Raw genomic sequence first — 25,647 nt, 5'->3', positions numbered from 1 at the left:
TGCTGCTCATGTGAAATATATATATTTCCCATTTCCTCCCGACGTAAGGGAAGTGGAAGTAGCTAAAGCCTGGCAAGACGGCTTACTCTGTGGTATCAATCCCTTCATACCTTAATTAGGCCTAAGCATACAGGGCTGCTGTATTTTTCATGGGTATCCTTTTACAGTGGTACCTCGGTTTAAGTACACAATTGGTTCCGGAAGTCTGTACTTACCTGAAGCGTATTTAACCTGAAGCGAACTTTCCCATTGAAAGTAATGGAAAGTGGATTAATCCGTTCCAGACGGGTCTGCGGAGTACTCAACCTGAAGCGTACTTAACCCGAAGCATGGGTGTAATTGGTACCGGAAGTCCGTACTTAACCTGAAGCAAACTTTCCCATTGAAAGTAATAGAAAGTTGATTAATCCGTTCCAAACAGGTCTGTGGAGTACTTAAACTGAAAGTACTCAAACCGAAGTGTACTTAAACCAAGGTATGACTGTATTCAAGACACAACTGCAACTTATGTTAATAGAAAGCCCACCTGAAAAGATGGTCAGCTATGGCTAGGTCTAAAGGTACACTGATCCTTCCCATTCACAATAATTATTATGTCTTATATGCTTTTTTATGATGAAACATTCATGATCCTGTATTCATTCTGTGCTGCTTTGGGGGGGGGGTTGCACAGAGGCAAGCCTGCCTTTGCCTGTAAGCACCTCTTCTGCTGAAAGGTCATTGACGCCAGTCTTCTTCTCTCCCTGTCCCCAAAGGACGGTGCTGTTCTCCAACGGCTCTTTGCTGATACCTCAGGTGAAACCGCGCAGTGCAGGAGTCTATAAATGTGTTGGTCGTGGGCAGAGGGGGAAGGCCGTTGTTTTGGAGGCAACGCTGCAGCTGGCAGGTATGATGAGCACCTCCAAAAGATTTCTTGCTTATTGAATTCATTGTTACATTTCTGTTTGCCCGAAAGAGGGCTGCGTAGCAAAAAACAACAACACGGTGTTAAAACAAAATGCATTTACAAATAAAATAAAAGCACATTTAAAACAGTTTAAAAGCCTCTTGAAATAATTCAAAACATTTGAAAACAGTCCCATTGGAATTCCATTGCTATTAAGTTCAGTGTTGGCAGGGAGACAGAGTCTTTCATTTGTCAAATGCCTCCTGAGATTTAATAATTCTTTCTTTCTTTCTTTCTTTCTTTCTTTCTTTCTTTCTTTCTTTCTTTCTTTCTTTCTTTCTTTCTTTCTATTGCAATTTTAATAAAATGGTGTCGGGGGGAACAATGAGGTAATTCCCCCTTTGGAGAACTGCCTCGCCAAGAAGACCGTATTGTGGGTCTGCACTAACCAGCCAACAACCTTGTGGTGGCTGCACCAGTGGGGCCTCCCCTGCTGATTGTTGTTGTTTAGTTGTTCAGTCGTGTCCGACTCTTCGTGACCCCATGGACCATAGCACGCCAGGCACTCCTGTCTTCCACTGCCTCCCACAGTTTGGTCAGACTCATGTTGGTGGCTTCGAGAACACTGTCCAACCATCTCGCCCTCTGTCGTCCCCTTCTCCTTGTGCCCTCAAGCTTTCCCAACATCAGGGTCTTTTCCAGGGAGTCTTCTCTTCTCATGAGGTGGCCAAAGTATTGGCGCCTCAGCTTCAGGATCTGTCCTTCCAGTGAGCACTCGGGGCTGATTTCCTTCAGAATTGATAGGTTTGATCTTCTTGCAGTCCATGGGACTCTCAAGAGTCTCCTCCAGCACCATAATTCAAAAGCATCAATTCTTCGGCGATCAGCCTTCTTTATGGTCCAGCTCTCACTTCCATACATCACTACTGGGAAAACCATAGCTTTAACCATACGGACCTCTGTCGGCAAGGTGATGTCTCTGCTTTTTAAGATGCTGTCTAGGTTTGTCATTGCTTTTCTCCCAAGAAGCAGGCGTCTTTTAATTTTATGACTGCTGTCACCATCTGCAGTGATCATGGAGCCCAAGAATGCAAAATCTCTCACTGCTTCCATTTCTTCCCCTTCTATTTGCCAGGAGATGATTGGATCTTAGTTTTTTTTTGGTGCTGATAGTAGGGCCCAATATGGTTGATACCGGGAACCACACTGTTTTTAGGGATTGTTGGATATTCCCCTAGCTCCCAAGGCTTTGGTCTGAAGGGTCTTGTCCTTGACATAATTCTGAGTAGGGCAGAGCTGACTGAACTAGCCTTTTGCACCCCTTTCCGCAAGACCTGAATGGTCCACATGTGGCAATATAACACTGATTCCCCCCCACCTCCATTCACTTATCTTTCAGTGGGACGAGGTTCAATTGAATCTGCTCTTTTATTACATGCATCGAAGCATTTTAGGCCTTCCATACAATCGTTTATACACTTCTCTTTACGGGTTCGCTTTTTCCCCCCAAGTACCTTCCTGAAAAATACGACTACAGTCGTACCTTGGAATTCGAACAGAATCCGTTCCAGAAGTCCGTTCGACTTCCAAAACGTTTGAAAACCAAAGCATGGCTTCTGATTGGCTGCAGGAAGCTCCTGCAGCCAATCGGAAGCTGTGGAAGCCCGTTGGACATTTGAAAACTGGAACAGTTGCTTCCGGGTTTGCGACGTTCGGGAGCCAAAACGTTCGAGAACGAGGCTGTTTGACTTCAAAGGTACGACTGTAATAGCGATTAAGAATATGGTCAATTGCCGTAAAAGAAAAATTAACAAAGAGATTACATGAACTGAATTACACAAATGATGTAGATGATTTTGTTGAAATACAGCATCCTTTTATAAAATACTTTGCTGATAACCCTGAAGAATGGCAACCTCCAAAATCACAGATTGGACTTGGGCAAACTTAACTAGATTGATCCATCGTGGAGGGGGGAGGGGGGTAAGTTGGAATTCTGTTTTCATATCTTTTTCATTTTTTTGAAAGCAATAAAACATCACTACTACTACTACTACTACTACTACTACTACTACTACTACTACATATTTGTGGCATGGTCCACCCCCAGGCTCTCCACAATCTTACACCCACCGCTGCCTTCTAAGTTCAACACCTGCATTTCTCCTCAGAAATTGAAGATTTCACCTACCTGTTTGGCCCAAAGACGTTCATCGCCAACAAAGAGCAGCGGGTGTCCTGCCTAGCGCCTCGGGGGGTCCCTGAACCCCGTATCTGGTGGGAGAGGAATGGCGCCCCGCTCCCTGCGACTGGCAGGGTACGCCAAGAAGCCGAGGACCTCGTCTTCACTAGCGTTGTAGAAAAGGACTCTGGAGTGTACACCTGTCATGCGGTGAACAAGGCTGGAGAGAAGAAGCAGAACTTGACCATCACAGTAGCTAGTAAGCAGACTCCTTTTGCAGATACTGAGAGCGCGGAAGGAGAACCGTGTGGTTTCAAAGGGAGAGAGTCATGGGTGGTATGGGACTGAGTGGAAAGGAAAGGGAGAATCCAGTTCTGGTTCTGGGTTGAGAGTTTGGTGGAGAAAACCAGCTGCTCCTTGGTTCTTGGGACTGGATTGGCCCTGCGCTGGAGTTCAGGACCGAACTGTGGTTTTCACAAGATCAGCGGTGGGGAACCTCGGGTCTGGGGCTTAGCTGCCAAGTATCCCGTTTTTCGCGGGAAACCTTCGGATTTTAATCCGTTTCCTGCTGTTCTCCCGAATGGAGAAAGATCCCGGAAATCCCCCAGATTTCCTACCTGCCAGGGAGCCTCCATTTTGGGTGCTGATCTGACCATGTGTGGGCACCGGAAATTGGGCAGAGCGGCACCGGAAGTTGCTTCTACGCATGTCCGGCGGCCATCTTGGTGGCGGCCGCTGCCATGCGGCCACCACCAAGATGGCCGCCAGACATGCGTAGAAGCAACTTCCGGTGTCGCTCTGCCCTATTTCTGGTGCCCACACATGGTCAGAGCGGCCCCAGAAGTTGCTTCTACGCAACTTCCGGTGCCACGCTGCTGCTGTTCCCGCATTTTTCAGCAGGAGACTTGGCAGGTATGGTCTGGGGACTGAATATGGCCCTCCAGTTCTCTCTATACGGCCCTCAGCACTCTTCCCAGGCCGAGCTCCAGGCTATTTCCCTCAATGGCTCTGCTCTGCTCCCCCCCCAAAGTCCTTTTTCCTGGCTGGAAACTGCCCTTGAACTGTGATAATGATAGAATCATAGAGTTCTATGAATTCACAGAATCATAGAGTTGGAAGGGACCACGATGTATGGAGGATGGAGAGGTGTATGTGCTGCTGGTGTGTGTGGAAACCTCAGGCTTTTGGTGTACCCGGGTACGAGTAATATCTGTCACCTCACCCACTTTGACCTCAGGCCCCCTCCCACCACTGGTGTGTGGCCCCCAGAAGGTTGCCCATGAGGTGGCCCTCTAGTTGGAAAAGGTTCCCTATCTCTTCCTTAGATCCTTTCAGCAGGTCAACGATGGCTTCCTTGCCATGTTCATTGAATTACTGCCTCTATTGCCGATGAAGAAACAGATGCTGCTGCGACTCTTGGGCGAGTTATTCAGCAGGCCTCTTCTGCTTAAGATGGCATGGGATGTTCTTACTGTTTTTCCTGCTCTGGAGTCAGCTATGACGAGTGTCCGCTTTTCTCTCCTGCCTCCAGCTATGCCAAAATGGGTGGAAAAGCCCAAGGACAGCCAGCTGGAAGAGGGCAAGCCAGGATACCTCCACTGTCTCAGCAAAGCGTCTCTGAAGCCCACGGTCAGCTGGTTTCGCAATGGCATCCCCATTTCAGAGGTGAGCGCTGAGGGGCTTTGTGGAACTGGCTCCCCAATTCTGCGGCTGCGTCTCCTTTATTGCTCTTTGCTTATAGTTTAAGCAGTAAAAGGTAAAGGTAAAGGACCCCTGTGCATGTACTTGGAAGTAAGTTCCCCTGTGTCCCTTGTAAAAGGTAAAGGACCCCTGGACAGTTAAGACCAGTCAAAGGCGACTATGGGGTTGCAGTGCTCATTTAGCTTTTCAGGCCGAGGGAGCTGGCGTTTGTCCGCAGACAGCTTTCCGGGTCATGGGGCCAGCAGGACTAAACCGCTTCTGGTGCGAAACACCATGACGGAAGCCAGAACGCACAGAAACGCCGTTGTACCTTCCCGCCTGAGCGGTACCTATTTATCTACTTGCACTGGTGTGCTTTCGAACTGCTAGGTTGGCAAGAGCTGGAACAGAGCAACGGGAGCTCACCTGGTCACGGGGATTCGAACCGCCGACCTTCTGACTGGCAAGCCCAAGAGGCTCAGTGGTTAGACCACAGTGCCACCCACATCCCTACAAGTTTAAGCAGTGCATCCTCTCCCTCACGCTGCCCCTACCCAGTTCTTTTTTTACTGTTTCGGGGACAGGAGTAGAGGATTCTCAGCTGTGCTGCACAAGATGAACCTGCTGAATCGGGCGAGTGGGCCCATCCGTGTGGCCCCCATCTGAGACCTCTGGGTACAGGGCGGTATATAAATTCAATAAATAATAATAATCTAGTACAGCTTTCTGTCTGGCCAGCTGCCTGCAGGAAGCCTCAAAATGGACATGAGCACAACAGCACTCTGCCCACCTGCGATTCCTAGCAGCTGGTTGTCGGAGGCATTATGCCTGTGTCTTAGGGGTGCCTTTTTGTACGTGAGTGTACATGCACACATCCCGAATGCAGTATTTCAAGAAGCGGCGCATTGGTGCTTTCAAGAGAGGCCCCCTCCCCACCTATTACAGCACAGCGAACCAACCCAATTAAACACGGCTGTGTGGCCTCTGGTTAGAGCCGCCATTTCTCTCTCTCTCCATAGCTGCCAAGTCTCACGTATTCCCCGGGAAACCCCCGTTTTTCCAGCTGTCCCCAGCCGAAAAAAACACGGAATTTTTTGTTTTCCCCCGGTTTATTCTGGCGCAGCATGACTTCTGGTGCGGCGGCCATTTTGGAACTGGGCACAGCAGCATCAAAAGTCACTTCTGAGCATGCTCTGCCCAGTTGAAAAAATGGCGACAGTGCTACTTCCGGTATGCTACTTCCGGTCCGGTCACTTACTTTTCAGAGAGGAACTTGGCAGTTATGCTCTCTCTCTCACACATGCTCATTTAAACCAGGCATCCCCAAACTTCGGCCCTCCAGATGTTTTGGATTACAATTCCCATCATCCCTGACCACTGGTCCTGTTAGCTAGGGATCATGGGAGTTGTAGGCCAAAACATCTGGAGGGCCGCAGTTTGGGGGTGCCTGATATAAACCCTTGTTGTGTGGTCTTGCAGTTCAACAGCTGACTGTGTCCCGTGGCTGTCTCTCTCTATATGTGCGTACGTTTGTGTATCAGGTTCCAACCGGCTTAATCCTATTATGCAATTACTGTAAATCCTTTTCATTTAAAAAAAATACAGCAAAAGGGAGACGGGCTCAAGCATCTGACACAGAACTAAAGAGGATTTCATTTGCAGTCTCCTTTTTCAGTCCACCTTTCCCCTGTGAGATGCTTCTAGAAACAGGGCCCTGTTCTGGCTGTTACAGACATGAGCCAACTAGAACCTCATCGGTAGTGGAGACTTGACTGGCAGGTAGAAAAGGGGGGCACTTGAGGGTTGTTGTTTTTTTATTCTGCCGTGGGGCATTGGGGCTGGTGCCAGAGCTAGTTCTGCTGCCTACAAAATAGTCTTTTCACTTTCCTAGTTACACCTTTTAAGAAAAAGAATTTAAATTTTTTTTGGGGGGGGACTCTTCTGATTTTTATTTTTATTTAGTGGTTCTTTGCTATTCTTTTCCGAGGCAAACCAGGGATGCCCTAACTTGCTGATGATTTATTTATATCATAAATTTATTTACTGCTTGATTGTAAGGGGGGGGAGGGAACCCTTAAAAACAGCTTACAGAAAAGATAAAACGGTAAAATTATCACGGAAAAATTTACAGCCGTGATTTCAAACGTGCAGAAAGTTAAAACCGCAATGGAATGGACTAAAATGAATTAAAACTCATGCACACTTTCTAAACACCTGGGTAGGCTTGTCTGAATAAGAACAATCATTTGTAATAGTTTATGACTTGTATACCCTACCCATCTGACTGGGTTGCTACAGCCACTCTGGGCGGCTTGCAGAAGAATGTAAAAAAAAAAAAGTGAAAAATGAGACATTGAGAACTTCCCAATACAGGGCTGCCTTCAGATAAGTAATATTTTATTATTGAATGTCTTCAGCAGACACCGTAAAGAATAGTGAAGGCGCCTGCCTAATATCAATAGGCAAATATTGATGCTCCCACACTAAATGATCAAGTTCTTACAGATGTGGTGCAGTATTATGTGGCACCTGTAAAAGCACCAATTCTGCCGATCAAAGTGAACATTTGGGGCTCTGAAAAGGCATAAGGGTAAAAATAAAGGCTACTTTGAATGAGCAGGTCCAGCTATACAGGTTACAGACGCTTCAGGTTTCAGACTCCGCTAACCCAGAAATAGTACCTTGAGTTAAAAACTTTGCTTCAGGATGAGAACAGAAATCACACGGTGGCGGCAGCGGGAGGCCCCATTAGCTGAAGTGGTACCTCAGGTTAAGAACAGTTTGAGGTTGAGAACAGACCTCCAGAACGAATTAAGTTCTTAACCCAAGGTACCACTGTAGTCTCCGGCAGTGGAAACGGAAGAAGTAGCCTGCAGAAAATCACCCCCTGGAATTGTTTTGGGGGGGCTTAAAGGTAAAGGTAAAGGGACCCCTGGCAATTAAGTCCAGTTGCGAACGACTCTGGGGTTGCGGCACTCATCTCGCTTTAAAGGCCGAGGGAGCCGGTGCTTGTCTGCTTCCACGGACAGTTTTTCTGGGTCATGTGGCCAGCATGACTAAGCCGCTTCGGGCGAAACCAGAGCATCACACGTAAACGCCGTTTACCTTCCCACCAGAGCGGTATCTATTTATCTACTTGCACTGTGTGCTTTCGAACTGGTAGGTTGGTAGGAGCTGGGACCGAACAATGGGAGCTCACCCCGTCGCGGGGATTTGAACCGCCAACCTTTCAGTCGGCAAGCCCAAGCGGCACAGTGGTTTAACTGACAGCACCACCCGCGTCCTTAAAAAGCCTTTGCGCTCATCATCTGTTGGCCATTTCTTCATCTCTGGCAGGATTCCCGCTTTGAAATTGCAGAGAATGGGACGCTGAGGATTAACAACGTGGAAGTGTACGATGGGACAGTATTCAAGTGTGTGAGCAGCACACCAGCCGGGAGCATTGAGGAGCAGGCTCGGGTGCACGTCCTCGGTATGTGACTCCTGTTGGAGGGAGGGATTATTCTCATTTTCTGCATGCATGTTCTACACGAAACAAATGCATGCGCTCACAATTCAGCTGGGATTCCTTCATTGCAGGGGGTTGGGCTAAATGACCCCGGGGATCCCTTTTGACCCTGTGAATCAATCGGTCAGCGTGCGTCTCCTGCTCCTGAAGATGCTTTGGGAATCGGAGCCTTTTCAGGGCCTCGGGTGGCCTTGCCTTAGTCTGTGCTGCCCACAAGCGCTAAGCTGTTTTGTAAGGAAACCTAAGGATTAATTGTTTTGTGCTTGATTACTGTGCTCATGTCTCCTTACCCGGGCATTTTAATTTCAGAGAAGCTGAAATTCACCCCTACCCCTCAGCCTCAGCAGTGTGTCGAGTTTGATAAAGAGGTCACCGTCTCTTGCTCAGCCACAGGCCGGGAAAAGCCTGCAATCCAGTGGATTAAAACTGGTGAGGAGGAAATGTTCAAAATGTGCAATGGGCTTTGTTTCAACAGGCCTTACTGCAAAAAAATGTCTCTAGGTGTTTGCCTTTTGCGTTGCAGAGAAGCGCAGGAGCTTTGCCTTGGGTTTCTAAAATGTTAATTGTCCTTTGTTGACAATAGTTTCCCATCTCCGCAAAGCTAATAATCCTTTGCCAGGACATGGTAGGTCCTAGTCGGCTACTTACGATCTGCTCCTGAATGATCTCTCTACTCCCCTACCCAGATGGGAGCAGCCTTCCAGGCCGGGTCAGTCAGAATGCTGGAAACATGAGCTTTCGTAAAGTGACGAGGAGTGACGCCGGAAAGTATACTTGCATTGCTTCCAACGGCCCTCAGGGAGAGATCAGAGCGAACGTCCAGCTCACAGTGGCAGGTAAGCATTGGGTAGAAGAGGATTGTCTTTTTAAGCAGTGCTTGGTGACTTAAGGAGTCCGAGATCTGCCAGCCTGATTGTCTGAGGAGGAGGCCTGTGGGGTGGTCAGTAGTCACTCTTGGTAAAATGTTGACATTTGGGTCAACACCACCAAATGGGTGTGCTCCTGTTCATGGCTGTTCATGGCTCCTGTTCATGGCTCTAGACCAGGCATCCCCAAACTGCGACCCTCCAGATGTTTTGGCCTACAACTCCCATGATCCCTAGTTAACAGGACCAGTGGTCAGGGATGATGGTCAGGGATGATGGGAACAGTGGTCAGGGCCGAAGTTTGGGGATGCCTGCTCTAGACACACTGCCCACCTGATAGCTCAGTCAGTAGAGCATAAAACTCTTGATCTCGGGGTTGTGGGTTTGAGCCCCACATTGGGCTAAAGATTCCTTCATTGCAGGGGATTAGTCTAGAGGACCCTTGCGGTCTCTTCCAACTCTACAATTCTGTGATTGAATTGAAGGCTGTTTGTGTGTGTGTGAGAGAGAGAGAGACAGAGAGAGTGAGAGAGAGTGAGAGAGAGAGAGACAGAGAGAGAGGCAGGCAGGCAGGCAGGCAGGCAGGCAGACTAAGGCTGGGCAATATTTGGTTTTCAACATTGTAATATATCACTAGCTAGATTTGCAATGTACTGATATACTGTATCATAATATCTGAAATATGGATGGAAGTATGTGGAGGCATTGGGTGGCGTCACAGGTTTTTTAAAAATGATTTTCGATTTTATACATTTGAATAATTTTACAATCATTTTAATATTTCAAAACTCGACTTCCTACCTCCTCTTTTTGCAGTTCCTTAAAAAAATTTTTTTAAAGATTTTCTGCATATTCCATATTAACTTAATCATTTCTTCATCTACTTCAAATGTATACTCTTATAAAACTGCAGGTTATTACAATACAGTCGTACCTCGGAAGTTGAACAGAATCTGTTCCGGAAGTCTGTTCGACTTTTCGGAAACCAAAGTGTGGCTTATGATTGGTTGCAGGAAGCTCCTGCAGCCAATCAGAAGCTGCAGAAGCCCCGTCAGACGTCCAGCTTCCAAAAGAAAGTTCAAAAACCGGAACAATCACTTCTAGTTTTCAGGAGCCAGAACGTTTGACTCCCAAGGCGTTCGGGAGCCAAGTTACGACTGTAGTCCTGCCAATGTTCGGATCTGTTTACAGTTTCTTTGTAAATATTCAACAAACCATTTCCATTCTTTATGAAAAGTTTTGTAAAATGTTGTATAACTTTTTATAAAAAGTTACCTTGATTTCTTATTTTTCCAGTAAGTTTCTCCATTTCTGCGTATTTCAGAAGTTTTTGTATCCATTTTCTTTCGTCAGAACTACTTCTTCTTTCCATTTTTGGGCAAATAACATACTTGCCGCTGTAGTAGGGCTGGGCGATATTTCGTCCCAAACGTTGAAGTCCATATCGTGATATCGGTTTCATAATTTTTGACCTGGCAATATATTGTGAATCATAGCGTGTGTGTGTGTGTGTGTGCGCGCACACACACACACACACATAGCACAGCCTTTTTCAACAACTGGAAAAGCAGTATATAGACATTTAAATAAGTAGCTCAGTCGTCAGTGGGATACTGAGACTTCTGGGGAGAGTGGCTCTCAGAACCGATGGTTGCCATCCGCATCGATTTCCAACATGCTCTCAAACGTAATGTCACCTGGATGCAGCTGTCTTTCAGTCCTGCCTTTTCTTCTGGGAAAGAAAAAAGTGGCTAACCCTAATGTACCCAAACTTGTACAATGATATGAAAAACAGCCACCAAACAATATGAAGTTTCTTCCTTATTTTTAGTTTTCATAAGCTTTAAGCTGAAGCCAGAAGACACAACCGTCTACCCGGGACACACAGCCATATTCCAGTGCCAAGCCGAAGGCGACCCGGCGCCACAAATCCAGTGGAAAGGGAAGGACAGGCTTCTGGAAGTCGACAAATTTGGCCCCAGGTAATGGTCTGTCCCTCCAAAAATAATAATCTCAATACTTCTATTGGGGAAAGGCATCTTTGCACCACCAGTGCTGTTGTTCTGCTCACGCAACAGACTTCCACTTGGATGATGGAACTTCTCCCTTCTTTTGGAGGGGTGCATGGAGAGAGGAGAATGATGGGATGCCCTGGTACTCAGCATTGGACGCAACCCAGCCGACTTCCAAGTTACTTGTGTCTGTTGATTTCACCGAGCCTGCGCTTTCTTTCTTATGTTTATATCCTGCCTTTATCCCAAGGAGCTCTAGGTGGTGCTCATATGTCTCCCTATTTTACCCTCACAACAGCAACAACCCTGCGAGGTAGGTTAGGCTTGAGAGTTAAGGGACTGGCCCAGGATCACCCAGCAAACTTCATCCCCAACTGGGGATTTGAACTCTGGTCTCCCAGTTCCTGGTCCAGGCCTCTTAACTGCTGTACCACCCTGGCTGCAGAGCATGATTTAGTTGTACACAGCCATTAGCTTGTTTTGTTCCTCCGTCGCCTCCTGCAACGAGCCTCTTGCATTCACCCGTTGCTTTGTAGCAGGGCCTTGTCAACTTGAATTTCAAGTTCTGCAGGTGAAGAGGACAGAGAAGCATTTTTGCAGTAACTGCAGCTTAGTTGACCCAACCGTGTTGCCGTACTAAACCGCATTAGAAGCCTGTGTCTTGACTGTTTACCAAGTCTCTTGCCTGCTGTGTATTTTATGGAGAGGGAGGCTCTCTTCTGCAAGACAGGGGTCACCTCCAGGCCTCTTGAGTCCTCTGGCTGCTCTTCTCCACCACCTTCTCCTTTTGTATATGTGCGTGGGAAGAGCACGGCACTCCCTAGCCCATGGCGCAGCTCTCTCCGGTTCCCGCACAGCCGAAGCGAACACAATAGGCAGGCAATTAAGGGATCATCCCTTTTGCTCTGAAGGGCATGCAGCAGGAACCAGCGTTTAGGGTTGATTAAAAAGCCAGGCAGACTCTTAACAAGAGCGTGCCTCAAAGCAGTACATCACTGCTGCAGAGGGAGGGAGGTGGAAGCACCCAGGTAGGTTTTGAGCACACTCTTGCTCAAAAGGATCGCTGGTAGCAGAGTGGGGAAAGGCTTTGGCCTAAAGCTTTGTAGGGTAGGAGGTGAAGGTCAGGGTGCACCAGTGGACTTGATCTGTTGGAAACCCCAGGGGTGAAATGTGGCCCTTGGGACTCCCCAGGCTACACCCCCCCTTACCAGTGATACCCCTCCACTGGCTCTTTTTTTGCAGCCTCCTTGGGTGGGCGACTCTTGGGATAGCTCAGTCGATAGAGCACAGGACTCTTAATCTTGGGGTCGTGGGTAGGAGCCCCATGTTGGGCAAAAGAGTCCTGCATTGCAGGGGGATAGACTCAATGACCCTTGAGTTCCCTTCCAGCTCTACAATCCTATGATTGTATGTCTTTAGGCGCCTGGCAAAAACATTCTTCTTTACCCAGGCCTTTGGCCTTTGCAATATGAGTGGACTGTCATTATGATTTTCTTCTCTGATTCTATTATTTTTATCATTATGCTATGTCAATTATGAATTTGATGTTATAACTGCCCTGGGATCTTCGAGAAAAGGGCAGTATATAAATTGAATAACAGTCGTACCTTGGACGTCGAATGGAATCTGTTCCGGAAGTCCGTTTGACTCCCAAAACTTTCAGAAACCAAAGCGCGGCTTCCGATTGGCTGCAGGAAGCTCCTGCAGCCAACTGGAAGCCGTAGAAGCCCCATTGGACGTTCAGCTTCCTAAAATTGTTCGCAAACTGGAACAATCACTTCCGGGTTTGCGGCGTTTGGGAGCCAGAATGTTCAAGAACTAAGCTGTTCGAAAACCAAGGTATGACTGTATTATTATTATTGATACTATAACAACAACAACATGTAGTAGTGTTAGTAGTAGGTGGCTGGATTTGAGTCCACTAGAGCTGGTCCCCCAAAGATGCCGTTCTGTGGTGCAGGTGTATTCTGTTTGCATAGAACCGTGCTCCGGAGTTACATAGGGCGGTTCTGCTTACTGCCCCCCACTTCTCGTCTTCTTCCTTTTGCAGGGTCCAAATTATGTCTAACAACTCCCTGGTAATCTATGATGTCACCAGTGAGGATTCCGGGAAGTATACGTGCATCGCCGGAAACAGCTGCAACATCAAGCATCACGAAGCTTTCCTTCACGTCGTGGGTAAGGGGTGTTCCCATAATATGCCTCCTCAACACTTCACTCTGCAGAACTGGCGCTGTTTAAGGCGCGCCACATGCTACTCATTGCACATTTGTAAGAAATCAATTTTGTAGTGCCTGTTGACCTTGGGAAGGTGCTTTCGCTGTAATCTTCTTTGCGGCTGCTAAAAACATTTTTCTTTAGGCAAGCCGCCTACCCGTGTGTGTGTGTGTGTGTGTGTGTGTGTGTGTGTGTGTGTGTGTAATGTTGACATAGGCTTTAATATGCTTTTTACAAATTTTCGTTGATTTTAATTATTTTTGAATGTTTTAGAAGCTTTCTTAAAAAAAACTGTGTTATTGTTTTATTCTCTTTGCAAACTGCTCTGAGGGTTTTCTTTTTAAATTACGGACAAGCAACATTCAAATTTTATTACGAAATAAGTGTCCATTTCAGAGTGGTCAGGCAAATGTGTTTGGGGTGCAAGAAAGTGACTCTTGCTTTTTGGCAAGACATATCCCTCATTCTTGTGGTTGAGAAGGAGGAGAGGGGCAGAATATTCTCGTGTCTGCATGCTACGACACTTAACAGCATCACTAGCCACCGTTGGACACACTAGGGTATTTTAAGTATGCAGACTGGGTTCTAACAACATCTGAAAAGAACCATTCACCCTGCTCAAGAGGAAACACATGCTGGCACAGCTGTCTTGATGAAGGGATGGTTGTCGGGCTAATTCTGTACACTGCAAAGAAAAGTTAAAAGCATGCTTGGTTGTGGTATGTACTGTGGCATGTGGTGGCCAGATGTGGCCGCTGTGATGTGGAGGCAGCACCGCAGGTCTTGTGTTTCATGTCATGCCTCTCTCTCGCTTTCAGACAAACCGGTGACAGAAAGGGAGGGTGCACCAAGCAGCCACACTCCCTACAAGATGATCCAGACCATCGGGCTGTCCGTTGGAGCTGCGGTGGCGTACATCATCATTGTCCTGGGCCTCATGTTTTACTGCAAGAAGAGAAGGAAGGCGAACAGGCTGAAGAAGCAGCCGGAGGGAGAGGAACCGGAGATGGAGTGCTTGAACGGTAAGACGTTGGAACTTGGATCCCAGCCAGGAATGGGGAGGCCTGCGTTCAGTTTAGGCTTCCTGGTTCAGAAGGTGAATGAATTATTTGTCTTCATTGTGGACAGATACTTGGGCCTGCAAAGGTAGCCTGAAGAACTGTCCAAGTTGATGTATCACACTATGACAGAGCCTTCCCTCACTTGGGATGGTCCAAAGGATGTTGGACACCACAATTCCCAGCCAGCGCCAGCCAACAGTTGGAGATTATGGAAATTTTAGTTCAAAACACCTGGAGGACTGAGAAGGCCAGTCTAGGATTATAGAGAAAAACTAACATATCTCCAAGAATGTATCTGAAGAAGTGTGCATGCACACGAAAGCTCATACCAATAACAAACTTAGTTGGTCTCTTAAGGTGCTACTGGAAGGATTTTATTATTATTATTTCTCCAAGAGTTCTTAAAAGATCTAAGGTGTGACATTACTCATCTCCTAACTTAATCTATAACTTGTTCTCAAAATTTGCCAAACCAGAGAAATGGAAAGTAGACAGAATTACCGGTACTTGTTGATGTTTTTTTTTTTTAATGGGGATCTGGGAAATTACAGGCAGTCAACTTAGCATCTGTCCCAGGTACCGTACATTAGGAGAAAGTGGTATTACAGGTGGAATGATGAAGAATATAGAAGTCTTGCTGAAGAAGTATTCAGTCCCACAAAGCTGGTCCTCTTCAGAGTTCTTTGGGAGTGTCAACAAGCATGTGGGTAGAGGTGATCTGGTCGCATATTTGGGCTTTCAAAATGCACCTCACTGAAGGCTCCTAAGTAAACTTATGGAATAAAAGGGCTGGGTCTCTTAGGGATGAATAACTTACTAAAGAAACAAAGAATAGGAATAAACTGGCAGTTCCACAATCAAGGGCTGTTGGGGACGTGTGCTTTTTACCTTGTTAATAAGTTATTTGGAGATGGGGATGGGCAATGAAGAGGCAACCAGATTTGCAGATGGTACTAGATCAGGGGTCCCCAGACTTACCGGTGTTTGGGCCGGTTCCCATCGCGCCGACCGCGCGGCGGGCCGGAGGGCGGGGGAGTGCGCGCCCGTGCGCATGCGCACGGGCGCTTACTGGCACGGCGGCGCGCTTCCAGGGTGGGAAAAGCGCCGAAAATCCGTTGTGCGCATGCGCGTGGGCCTCCCCCGACCCGGAAGTGCACCAGAAATGACTTCTTCCGGGTCGGGAGAGGCCCATACACATGCGCACAAAGGATTTTCGGCGTTTTGTTCCCCAACCCGGAAGAGCGCTGCCGCGCTGCGCGCCGTAAGAGCGGGCGGCGGGGGTCGTCGCGGGCCGGATTGGCAGGCTAATTGGGCCGCATCCGGGCCCCGGGCCGTAGTCTGGGGACCCCTGTACTAGATTAGTAAGGAAACTCAAAAGAGTCTGAGAACAGCTACAAAATGACCTCTCCAAATTAGGTGAATAAGCAGCAAAAAAAGCAGCGGAGGGTGCAGGGGCACGGGTTGCGCTGTGGGTTAAACCACAGAGCCTAGGGCTTGCCGATCAGAAGGTTGGCGGTTCGAATCCCCGCGACGGGGTGAGCTCCCGTTGCTCGGTCCCAGCTCCTGCCCACCTAGCAGTTTGAAAGCACGTCAAAGTGCAAGTAGATAAATAGGTACCGCTCTCGCGGGAAGGTAAACGGCGTTTCCGTGTGCTGCTCTGGTTCGCCAGAAGCGGCTTTGTCATGCTGGCCACATGACCTGGAAGCTGCACGCCGGCTCGCTCGGCCAATAACACGAGATGAGCGCTGCAACCCCAGAGTCGGTCACACCTGGACCTAATGGTCAGGGGTCCCTTTACCTTTACCTAAGTTCAAAATAATGCACATTGAGGCAAAATATAATCCTAACTTCACACTTGCATCGATAGGATCTGAAGCATGGCATCCTGTCGCTTTTGTGGAGAGAAACTTAGCAAAACACTTTTTAAAAATGGGAAAGAACTTCTATAAATGTGCTTTATTTAGAGGGGGGCATGATTTTAAATTACTTTGGTGCCGATTTTAGTAGCTTTTTGTAATTTCCCTCCCAACGCTGAGAATAACTCTGCAGGGAGTCTGCCTCTTTCTAAATTGCTCTCTCCTGCCTTTTGAGATGTTTAACAATGTCGCCGCAGCCTTTTCTGTGGAAGGCAAACTTAATCTGCCAGGCTCCTCTTGAGAATGCAGGAGCTGCCCAGAATACTCTTATTAATCTGTCGCTGCCGACAGCGGGACTTGCCTGCTGCTTCGACTGCTGAGGGACTGTGATGAGTTCTGATCTCGACTACTGGAGGGTTATGAAATAACCACGAGGGGTATTCAGCAGGAGCCTCAAGTGATAGGCCAAACAGCAAGAGCGGCTAATCAAATTGCAGGAGCTGGAAGGCAGCCAGTTCTGTGCACTTAGCAGGCCCCTCTGAATTCTGTGGCAACATCGCCCTCCAGCGACCAAGGCAGGCCGCTCTGTAGGGAAAATGGACTGTTCTGCCTTGAAATAGAGCCCAAATTCTAGAAAGGTGGTTGCATTGGGTCCTTGCTAGAAAAAGAAATAATTTTTTTTTTGGGGGGGAGGTGTGACACAGATATGATCTGTCGTGTGGAATGGGTTTCACAGGTGAGTGGAACAACACACCTGCCCATGTCCCTTGCACAGTGCTTTAGTAGGAATAATAATAATAATAATAATAATAATAATAATAATAATAATAATAATCTGTTAGGAGCTGCCACTCTGGGCAGCTCCTAACAGAATATTAATAATAATAGTAAAAGCATCAAACATTAAAAACTTCCCTAAACAAGGCTGCCTTCAGATGTCTTCTAAAAGTCACAGGTAGGTAGCCATGTTGGTCTGCCTTAGTTGAAACAAAAAAAAAAATCCTTCCAGTAGCACCTTAGAGACCAACTAAGTTTGTCATTGGTATGAGCTTTCGTGTGCGTGCTTATCTGAAGAAGTGTGCATGCACACGAAAGCTCATACCAATGACAAACTTAGTTGGTCTCTAAGGTGCTACTGGAAGGAATTTTTTATTTTGTTTCTAAAAGTCAGATACTGTAGTTATTCATTTCCTTGACATCTGAAGGGATGGCGTTCCATAGGGCACCACTACCGAGAAGGCCCTCTGCCTGGTTCCCTGTAACCTCTCTTCTGGCAGGGAGGGAACCGCCAGAAGGCCCTCGGCACTGGGCCTCAGTGTCTGGGCTGAACGATGGGGGTGGAGACGCTCCTTCAGGTATACTGGGCCTTTGAGGCTGTTTAGGGCTTTAAAGGTCAGCACTTTAGATGCCTGACAGCCAGGTGGTTGCCTGGCGCTTGGGAAACACAGTTTGCCAGCCCTATGCTTGGCAAAGCTGCTTTCTGCAGGGATCAGCTACATGACTTGAGTTTCCCCGTGCGGAACTCGGTTGCACAGCCAATCCAGCTACATCCCTGGTGCCTTACACCTGATGTACACCTGTATGACATCAGGTGTGGGACAGGTTGGGGGTGCTTTAAGGGCTAAATAGGGACCCAAGTCAGGGCCAGATTTGGCTTGCGGGCTGAAGGTTCCTCACCCCTGCCCATGGGAGGGGTTATTGCCTTCTCGTTCCCCTCTACATTCACCCCACAGTGTTTCAGCTGCTCATAACTCTTCAGTTGTAATTAGCAACTGCACACAGCAGAACAGCGATTGGCCTCCTTTTATGGGGCTGCTGGAAACTGGGCTCCCCTGAAATGCACCTTGCATACACTTTGCAATCAATGCTTTTGTTTTCGGAGGCTCGATGCCGCGGAGTTCGCGATCCCCAGGAAGCGTCCCGCTTCTTAAAAGTGGTCCTTTTTGACAAACCTGTTTCTCTTTCCAGGGGGCACTCTGCTGCAGAATGGGCAAACCACCGCTGAGATTCAGGAAGAAGTGGCCCTGACCAATCTTGGCAGCGGCTCTGCGGTCAGCAAGAGGCACAGCGCCAGCGACAAGATGCATTTCCCCCGCTCCAACCTGCAGACAATCACTACCTTGGGTAATGCTGCAATAGCAACAACCTCAACCTTTTCCCCCTAGAGTTTGACCACCCGACATTTGCTTTCCGTCACTTAACTCACACCGTACGCTATAGGTGTAAAGTGTCATGTAGCTATTTGGGATCATGGATAAATAGGTCGACGGTATTCCGTGCAGGACACACGAAGGTCTTGTGCAGTACATTGTGTTGGTTTATCTCTCCCCTTCTTGCCATGAGAACAGCAGCAAAGGTTGTCCTCTTCTTCCAGGGAAGGGCGAGTTCGGAGAAGTCTTCCTGGCCAAGGCAAAAGGCATTGAGGACAACGAAACCGAAGTGCTTGTTTTGGTCAAGAGCCTCCAAACGAGGGATGAGCAGCTGCAGCTGGACTTCAGGCGAGAGTTCGAGATGTTTGGCAAGCTGAACCACAGCAATGTGGTGCGGTTGCTGGGCCTTTGCCGGGAAGCTGAGCCTCACTATATGGTTCTGGAATATGTGGATCTGGTAAGAAGCCCCTCTGGGGCTGCCAAATCTCTGTAGGGGCTTTGTGGCAGGCAGCCTGGCCTTGAAATCGGGCCAACATCTCCCCCCTGCCAAAGGCGTTTTACTGAGGCCCAGCATGATATGGTGGTTATAAGGCTTCAGGAGACCAGGGTTCAAATGCCCGTTCAGCCACGAAGCAGGTTGGGTGATGTGGAGCCAGTCACAATCTCTTTTGACTTGCCTTGCAGGAGGCGAACCACGTATATCACCTTGATTTCCTCTGGGGTATAATTGAAATAAATAGATTATACTTTGACTGATGCTAAAAGGCCCGTTGACTAGGGGAATTTAATTTCACTGCACACAGGTGGTGTAGTGACAATAAAGGATTATTATTATTATTATTATTATTATTTGCCACAATGAAAACAGTGGGATGCTCCTAGGGTACCGCTGACAATTGAAGGTCTTGGGTAAAGGGGGATATGCCTGTTTGTTAGACATCTCTTCGAGAGGCAGATGAACATTTTGTGGCCCTTAATTGCTTTCTTGTTTGGGGGCAAACGCCAGCAGCTTATGTAGAAATGCCAGCCGCTGGCATCGGAGGTGGCTGCATAGATTTCAGTCTCCGAAATGGATGGAGTGACAAGGGAGTCTGGATTCTGTACAAGGCAATGTTACTTTGTAAGTGAGGGGAATGTATATACAGTATAACTATTCACCCACTTCCAAAAGTTCCCTGAAGCAGAAGGAGATAGCAGTGAGATAAATGATTGAAATGCAAACGAGATGAGGAGGAGGAATACCACGACGTTAATGGAAGATAATATTTGGTTTCGTAGGGGGTATTTCAAATTATATATGAATGTAGAAACATGAGACACTACTTTATCCCGAGCCCAGACCATTGATCCATCTTACCTTAGCACTGCCTCCATGGACTGGCATCATTTCTCTGGATTTTCCGGCTAAGCACTTCTCCTGCCCTACCTTGAGATGCCAGTGCTCACACCTGGGACCACTTGCATGCGAAGCAGAGATAGTTGCAGCCACATGGAAGGAATATCTCTCTCTCTCTCTCTCTCTCTCTCTCTCACACACACACACACACACACACACTCAATTGGTTTTGTGCTCCCCTGGTAGCACCATAGAATCATAGAGTTGGAAGAGACCACAAGGGCCATCCAGTCCAACCCCCTGCCAAGCAGGAAACACCATCAAAGCATTCCTGGCATATGGCTGTCAAGCCTCTGCTTAAAGACCTCCAAAGAAGGAGACTCCACCACACTCCTTGGCAGCAAATTCCACTGTCGAACAGCTCTTACTGTCAGGAAGTTCTTCCTAATGTTTAGGTGGAATCATTGCTCCGTGTCCGCTTCTCAAAATGCTGCCGCTTTTGCCTGGGCAGATGAGGCCATCCCTGCCGTCGTCCTTCCTGCCTTTCGATGCTTTGCGCGTGCAGTTACGAAAACAGCAACTTTCCTTTTCTTTCCTGGCAGGGAGACCTGAAGCAGTTCCTCCGGATTTCCAGGACTAAAGATGAGAAGCTCAAGACGCAGCCCATCAGCACCAAGCAGAAGGTGAAGTGGGAACTTTGCGCCACCAATTTCACCTGGGGGGGAACGTTGCACCCATTTCACTTAGGCAGCTTTGTGCTTCAGCATGTGAATAAGCCGACAGCCCAGGGGCGAGGGGAGGCGGCGCAGCTTGTTTCCAGGGGGCCGACAATGATATAATTCAGTGGTATTGGTCTAAATGCTTGGCATGACATACAGGCTGCAACCTTAAATCCCCCTTCCAATCCAGGTGTATTTTATTAATGAGATTACTCAACCGCAAGCTCCCAGGGTGGGTTACAGCAGTAGAATCTACTGTTATAAAAAACCAGATAAAAGCATTACAATGAGAAAATGCACAAAGCAGTGGTTTTCGACTGGTGTACCGTGGCACCCTGGGGTGCCTTGCTTGAATGATGACCAGGGGTGCCACGTTCAACACTGGCTCTGTCCCTCTTACCATTCCTCCCTCCTTTGATGCCCTCTCACGTCTCTTCCTCCCAAAGGCCTGCACAGCTGTTTGTTGCAGCAGCCCTGGCTACAAGCTCCGCAGGCGAATGGTCCCTCTGGGGCTGTCCAGGGGGTGCTCCCCAGGCCTCTGTGGGGCAGTGTGAGGAGGCACCCCTCTCTTTGGCAGCTCAGAAACCAGGGGTGGCGGCTGCGGCTCCCAAGGAGAGCAAAGAGGAGAGAAGGCTGAGGGAACACACCCCGAGGGAGGGGGTTCGAAAAAGGGCGAGAGGCTGCCGGATCTGCAGGCAAGGGGCGACAGAACTGGACTCCTGAGCCCCACAGGGGTGGCCGCAGAAAGAATGTAGTTGGTCAAGGGTGCCGTGGGCCCAAAAAGGTTGAAAACCTCTGGCATAAATCATTCCAGGTGAATTTTTGTTGTTTAGTCGTGTCCGACTCTTCGTGACCCCATGGACCAGAGCACGCCAGGCACTCCTGTCTTGCACTGCCTCCCGCAGTTTGGTCAAACTCATGTTCGTAGCTTCGAGAACACTGTCCAACCATCTCATCCTCTGTCGTCCCCTTCTCCTTGTGCCCTCCATCTTTCCCAACATCAGGGTCTTTTCCAAGGATTCTTCTCTTCTCATGAGGTGGCCAAAGTATTGGAGCCTCAGCTTGATTACGCTGAATGGTGAATTGATTACGCTTTTACGGAACTGGTGCACATCTTTTTCCAAACAGGTGTCCTTCTGCTGCCAGCTGGCCCGGGGGATGGAGCACATGTCCAACAGCAGATTCGTGCACAAAGACCTGGCGGCTCGGAACTGCCTTGTCAGTGCACAAAGGCAGCTGAAGGTGTCCAGCCTGAGCCTCAGCAAGGATGTTTACAGCAGGTAAAAAGAGGCTGCTGCGCCTCCCTTGGCTGGTCTGAAAGCGGCATGCTTGGGTTTTTTTAGGGGCCTGAGAACTGACCTGTCCCTTTGCTTCCCTACGAGCAGCGAGTACTATCACTACCACCAAGCCAGGATCCCCCTCCGCTGGATGCCCCCTGAAGCCGTCTTGGAGGACGAGTTCTCCACCAAGTCTGACGTCTGGGCCTTCGGGGTCGTCATGTGGGAAATATTCACGCTGGGCGATATGCCCCATTCCAAGCTGGCGGATGAAGAGGTGCTGTCAGGTACGTCCATCCCCACTGGGGCCTATTCCCTGGGCTTTGTAGTCTTTCTTCTTCTTCTTTGGCGATCACTCGTAGCTGAGTAAGATTGTCTTCCATAAACACGGTTTTAACTTTAACACAGTAAGTGACTGTGGAGGCCAATTCTGGATCCACACGTCCTTCCACAGTGGGGACATTGGTTTCCAGGCGGGAGTTGATCACGGTGTGGATTTGCCAAGTGTGAAATCAGGGAAGATGGTTCACGGAGCAGGGAAGTCCTTCCCTGCTCCCTGTCAAACATCTCCTCCCCCCACCCCGGCTGCTCTTCCTCCCCCCCCAATGCGCCGCCCCCACTTCTGCCTGCCTCTGACGCTCGAAAGAGCAGGGTACGCAGCCGGGGTTGAGAGAAGCACAGTGAACCGAAGCCCCTCTCTCAACCCCAGCTCCGATCTCTTATGAGCATCAGAGGTGGGCAGGATCCGAGGCGGGGGGTGGACGGAGGAGCAGCCAAAAGGAACCCTCCGTTCGCCCCCCGCTTTTGCTGATGCCTGCCCAAGCCGACCGAGACCCCATTTCCCGCTGAGGGCTGCTCTGGCTTGGAGAGCTGTGTGCAGTGGGAAACTGGCTCTGGGGCCGCCTCCTAGGCAGCAGGCGGGGGTGGAGGAGGGAGCTCCCTTCCCCGCCTGCTGTTAAGGAGGCAGCCCCAGAGCCCAAGCCGCCTGAGACTCCGTTTCCCGCTGTGCGCGGCTCTCGCCTTCGCTCCATGGGACACACAGAGATTTCCCCTTCCGTTTTAGGGGGGGGGGAGTGCGCCCTATGGAGCGAAAAATATGGTAGTTATGTATGTGACCATGGCTGTGTGGATGCTATTGGCCCAGAGACAGAAAGAAGACAAAGTCCTGACCAGAGAAGAATGGCAGATTTAAGTTGACGGATTATGCCAAAACGGCAAACAGGAATGGGGAAATTTTATAATTTATCTCAAAAACCATTGTAAACAGCTAAAATCGTTAGTAGGATTGGAATAACATTTGTAATTTAATGGTAAATTTTGGACATAATACAGATGTAAAAGATTTTGATTAATATAAAAGATGCAGGAGGAAATTATTTACAATAGGACCCACAAAGGGGAGGAGGAAAGTCCAGGAGATTCTTTGGAATCTTGCTTTTTATGTTGGATGCTGGGTATGTGATTGTAAAACTTCAATCTGATAAACCAAATAAATAAATCTATTTTTTAAAAAAAAATTCCTGCATTGCAGGGATAGAACTAGTTGACACACACACACACACACAAACACACACACACACAGACCGAGGTCCCTTCCAACTCTGCAGTTCTTTGAAATTACCGTAACCCTGGCACCCCCAAACTGCAGCCCTCCAGATGTTTTGGCCTACAACTCCCATAATCCCTAGCTAACAGGACCAGTGGTCGGGGAAGATGGGAATTGTAGTCCAAAACATCTGGAGGGCCGAAGTTTGGGGATGCCTGCTGTAACCTTTTACAAGAGTCTCAGTGCTGAGTTTCGATAGTGTGTGCTCCCTATGAAGGACTGGGCAGCCGTCTCCCTGTGTCCTCAGCCTCCCCTTTTCCTCTCTTTAGGTTTACAGTCTGGGAAGATGAAGCTCCCCCACCCAGAGGGCTGTCCCTCTAAGCTCTACAAGGTGATGCAGCGCTGCTGGGCTCCCAGCCCGAAGGACCGCCCGTCTTTCAGCGAGGTCGCCAACATGCTCGGAGAGAGCCCGTCCGAAAGCAAGGCCTGAGCGGGGAGGCGCTGCCCCCCCCCCCTGGCCGGGGTTGGGACACAGCAGGAGCCTGGCTTTTGGCATTTTGACTGTTACAGACTCCTCAAACCGGGACCTAAGAGTCGAAACCCAACGGGACCACGGGATTTTTTTACACGCAGCGCCCACGCGGAGGGTCACGGACACAGCGGCCCCCTGGACTCGAGGCCTCTTTTTTCCCTACCAGGCCCACCCACCCCTGTTCCCTTGCGCCCAACCAGACCGCGTTCCTCCAGGTTCTACCTCCGATAATCCGCAGGGCTAGTTGGAAACAGCAACATCCCAGAGACAAAGGGGAATCTGGGAGCTACCACGGGCCAGTCACAGGCTCTGTGACGGTTCCTCTGTCTTGGGACACCTATCCCTTTCTCCCTCCCCTTGAACAAAACCCCTTTGGGGGGATCCTTTTAGCGAAAAGCACAGCCAGGTTCCTTCCAGGAGCTAGAAAGTGTCTTAACACGGGAGGGGGCGGGTTAGAGTGGAGCATGCTGGGGGCATTTCTGTGCTGCTGTGCAGCCCACAAGGGGTTTTTTTGGGGGAGGGGAAGAAGTCTTAAGTAAGCCCTGAGCAATGCCCCTTTTGGGCACCAAAGGGGGGAGGCTGTCGGCTTCTGTATTTACAGCAAAACCACGTCCCAGCGCCTGCCCAGGTCCGCCTTGGCATTTCCTGCTGCCTTGATTTATATTTCCCAGTGCAATGGCTTCAGCAACAAAAACTCCCAACCCTGCACTTGCGTCATTTTCGAACACCTCCTTCCCCAACCTTCTCCCATATCAGTTGACCTGACCCAGGGGGCTTGGGAAGGAAGCCAGCCCCACTCCCTGGGCTTGTACGCCTTATCTGAACAGGGTTGATTGAGTGGCTTTTTTGTGTGTGGCCACATTACCCCCCGCCATTTTCTTGGGAGGTTGCCCCCTTGCACAGAATCTGGTGTCCCGCCCACACTGGAAAGGAGGCCCCCCCCTTCCTTGCCCCGTCACACGCAGTCCTTTTCCTTCAGCCGGCGAGGAACCTGTATATTTATTAAGCAGTCCTTCCACCTCTCTTCTCCTCGTGTCGTCCATCTGTCAGGCCTTCTGGCACCTCCCTGCGTATCCAAAAAAAAACACAGTGCAAAGAACACTCAAGTGCCTGGCATATGAAGGAGATTTTTCACTAGCTTTCCTGACTATCCAATGCCGCCTTTTTATATGATTATTTGGGGCAATGTTTGATTTCCTTTCTTTCTTACTTTTTTATTTTTTTTAAAGTTGACACCTCTCAGCCTTAGTAATTCTTTTATATATATTATTACTGGAATTGCAGCCTAGAGTCATTTTTTTGTTTGTTTTTAGTTTCAGTTTGCTTAAGCGGAGGGGTAGAACAGCCAACAGGTGTTCGTTTTTTTAAAAAAAACAAATAATATGCTGCTCTCAATAAAGACTCCCTCATTTTTTTTAAAAAAAAAACCACACAAACAATAAGACCAGTCCTGTATTGCTTTTCTCTGCTTTCTCACCACCCACCCACCCTTTCCCTCTGGGGGGGGGGGGATCCTGCTTTCAAGAATAAAGTTATACAGTATTTTATTTGAGGCTCCAGGAAGTCTGGTTGGGTGGAAACTCTCAGCTTGCACAAAGTGGCCAAGAATCACCGTGTGTTTGGCAAGACGCAAAGAGCACAGTTCTTCTCCGCAACCTGCAATACACCTTTAGTTACCGAATCGGTTTGTTTGTTGAAATTAAAAGCATGGTCTCTATTGGGGAAGCGCCGTAATTCAATGCTAGAGCATTTCCTTTGCATGCAAAAGGTCCCAGGGTCAAGTCCTGGCATATGCAGGGAAGGGCTGGGAGAGTCACTT

At 48.7% G+C, this 25,647-nt stretch overlaps 1 protein-coding gene across 1 annotated transcript in view; it reads left to right on the top strand.

Moving 5' to 3' along the window:
• The window catches only part of PTK7 (protein tyrosine kinase 7 (inactive)), a 107,090-nt gene extending 81,715 nt beyond the window's left edge, over window positions 1–25,375 (top strand). The window contains exons 6-20 of the mRNA XM_035111158.3: window positions 756–886; window positions 3,058–3,327; window positions 4,600–4,733; window positions 8,085–8,220; window positions 8,566–8,685; window positions 8,943–9,092; window positions 10,954–11,104; window positions 13,185–13,312; window positions 14,170–14,373; window positions 18,237–18,392; window positions 18,643–18,875; window positions 20,357–20,437; window positions 21,602–21,753; window positions 21,859–22,037; window positions 23,626–25,375. Coding sequence (XP_034967049.3) covers window positions 756–886; window positions 3,058–3,327; window positions 4,600–4,733; window positions 8,085–8,220; window positions 8,566–8,685; window positions 8,943–9,092; window positions 10,954–11,104; window positions 13,185–13,312; window positions 14,170–14,373; window positions 18,237–18,392; window positions 18,643–18,875; window positions 20,357–20,437; window positions 21,602–21,753; window positions 21,859–22,037; window positions 23,626–23,786 — 2,386 coding nt within the window. The 3' untranslated portion in view covers window positions 23,787–25,375. The remainder of the gene's footprint in view (window positions 1–755; window positions 887–3,057; window positions 3,328–4,599; window positions 4,734–8,084; window positions 8,221–8,565; window positions 8,686–8,942; window positions 9,093–10,953; window positions 11,105–13,184; window positions 13,313–14,169; window positions 14,374–18,236; window positions 18,393–18,642; window positions 18,876–20,356; window positions 20,438–21,601; window positions 21,754–21,858; window positions 22,038–23,625) is intronic.
• Window positions 25,376–25,647: the final 272 nt, after the last annotated feature.

Source organism: Zootoca vivipara, chromosome 3 (assembly GCF_965207765.1).
Source record: "Zootoca vivipara chromosome 3, rZooViv2.hap1.1, whole genome shotgun sequence".
Classification (NCBI taxonomy): domain Eukaryota; kingdom Metazoa; phylum Chordata; class Lepidosauria; order Squamata; family Lacertidae; genus Zootoca; species Zootoca vivipara.
This window is presented reverse-complemented; position numbering and strand designations above follow the sequence as displayed.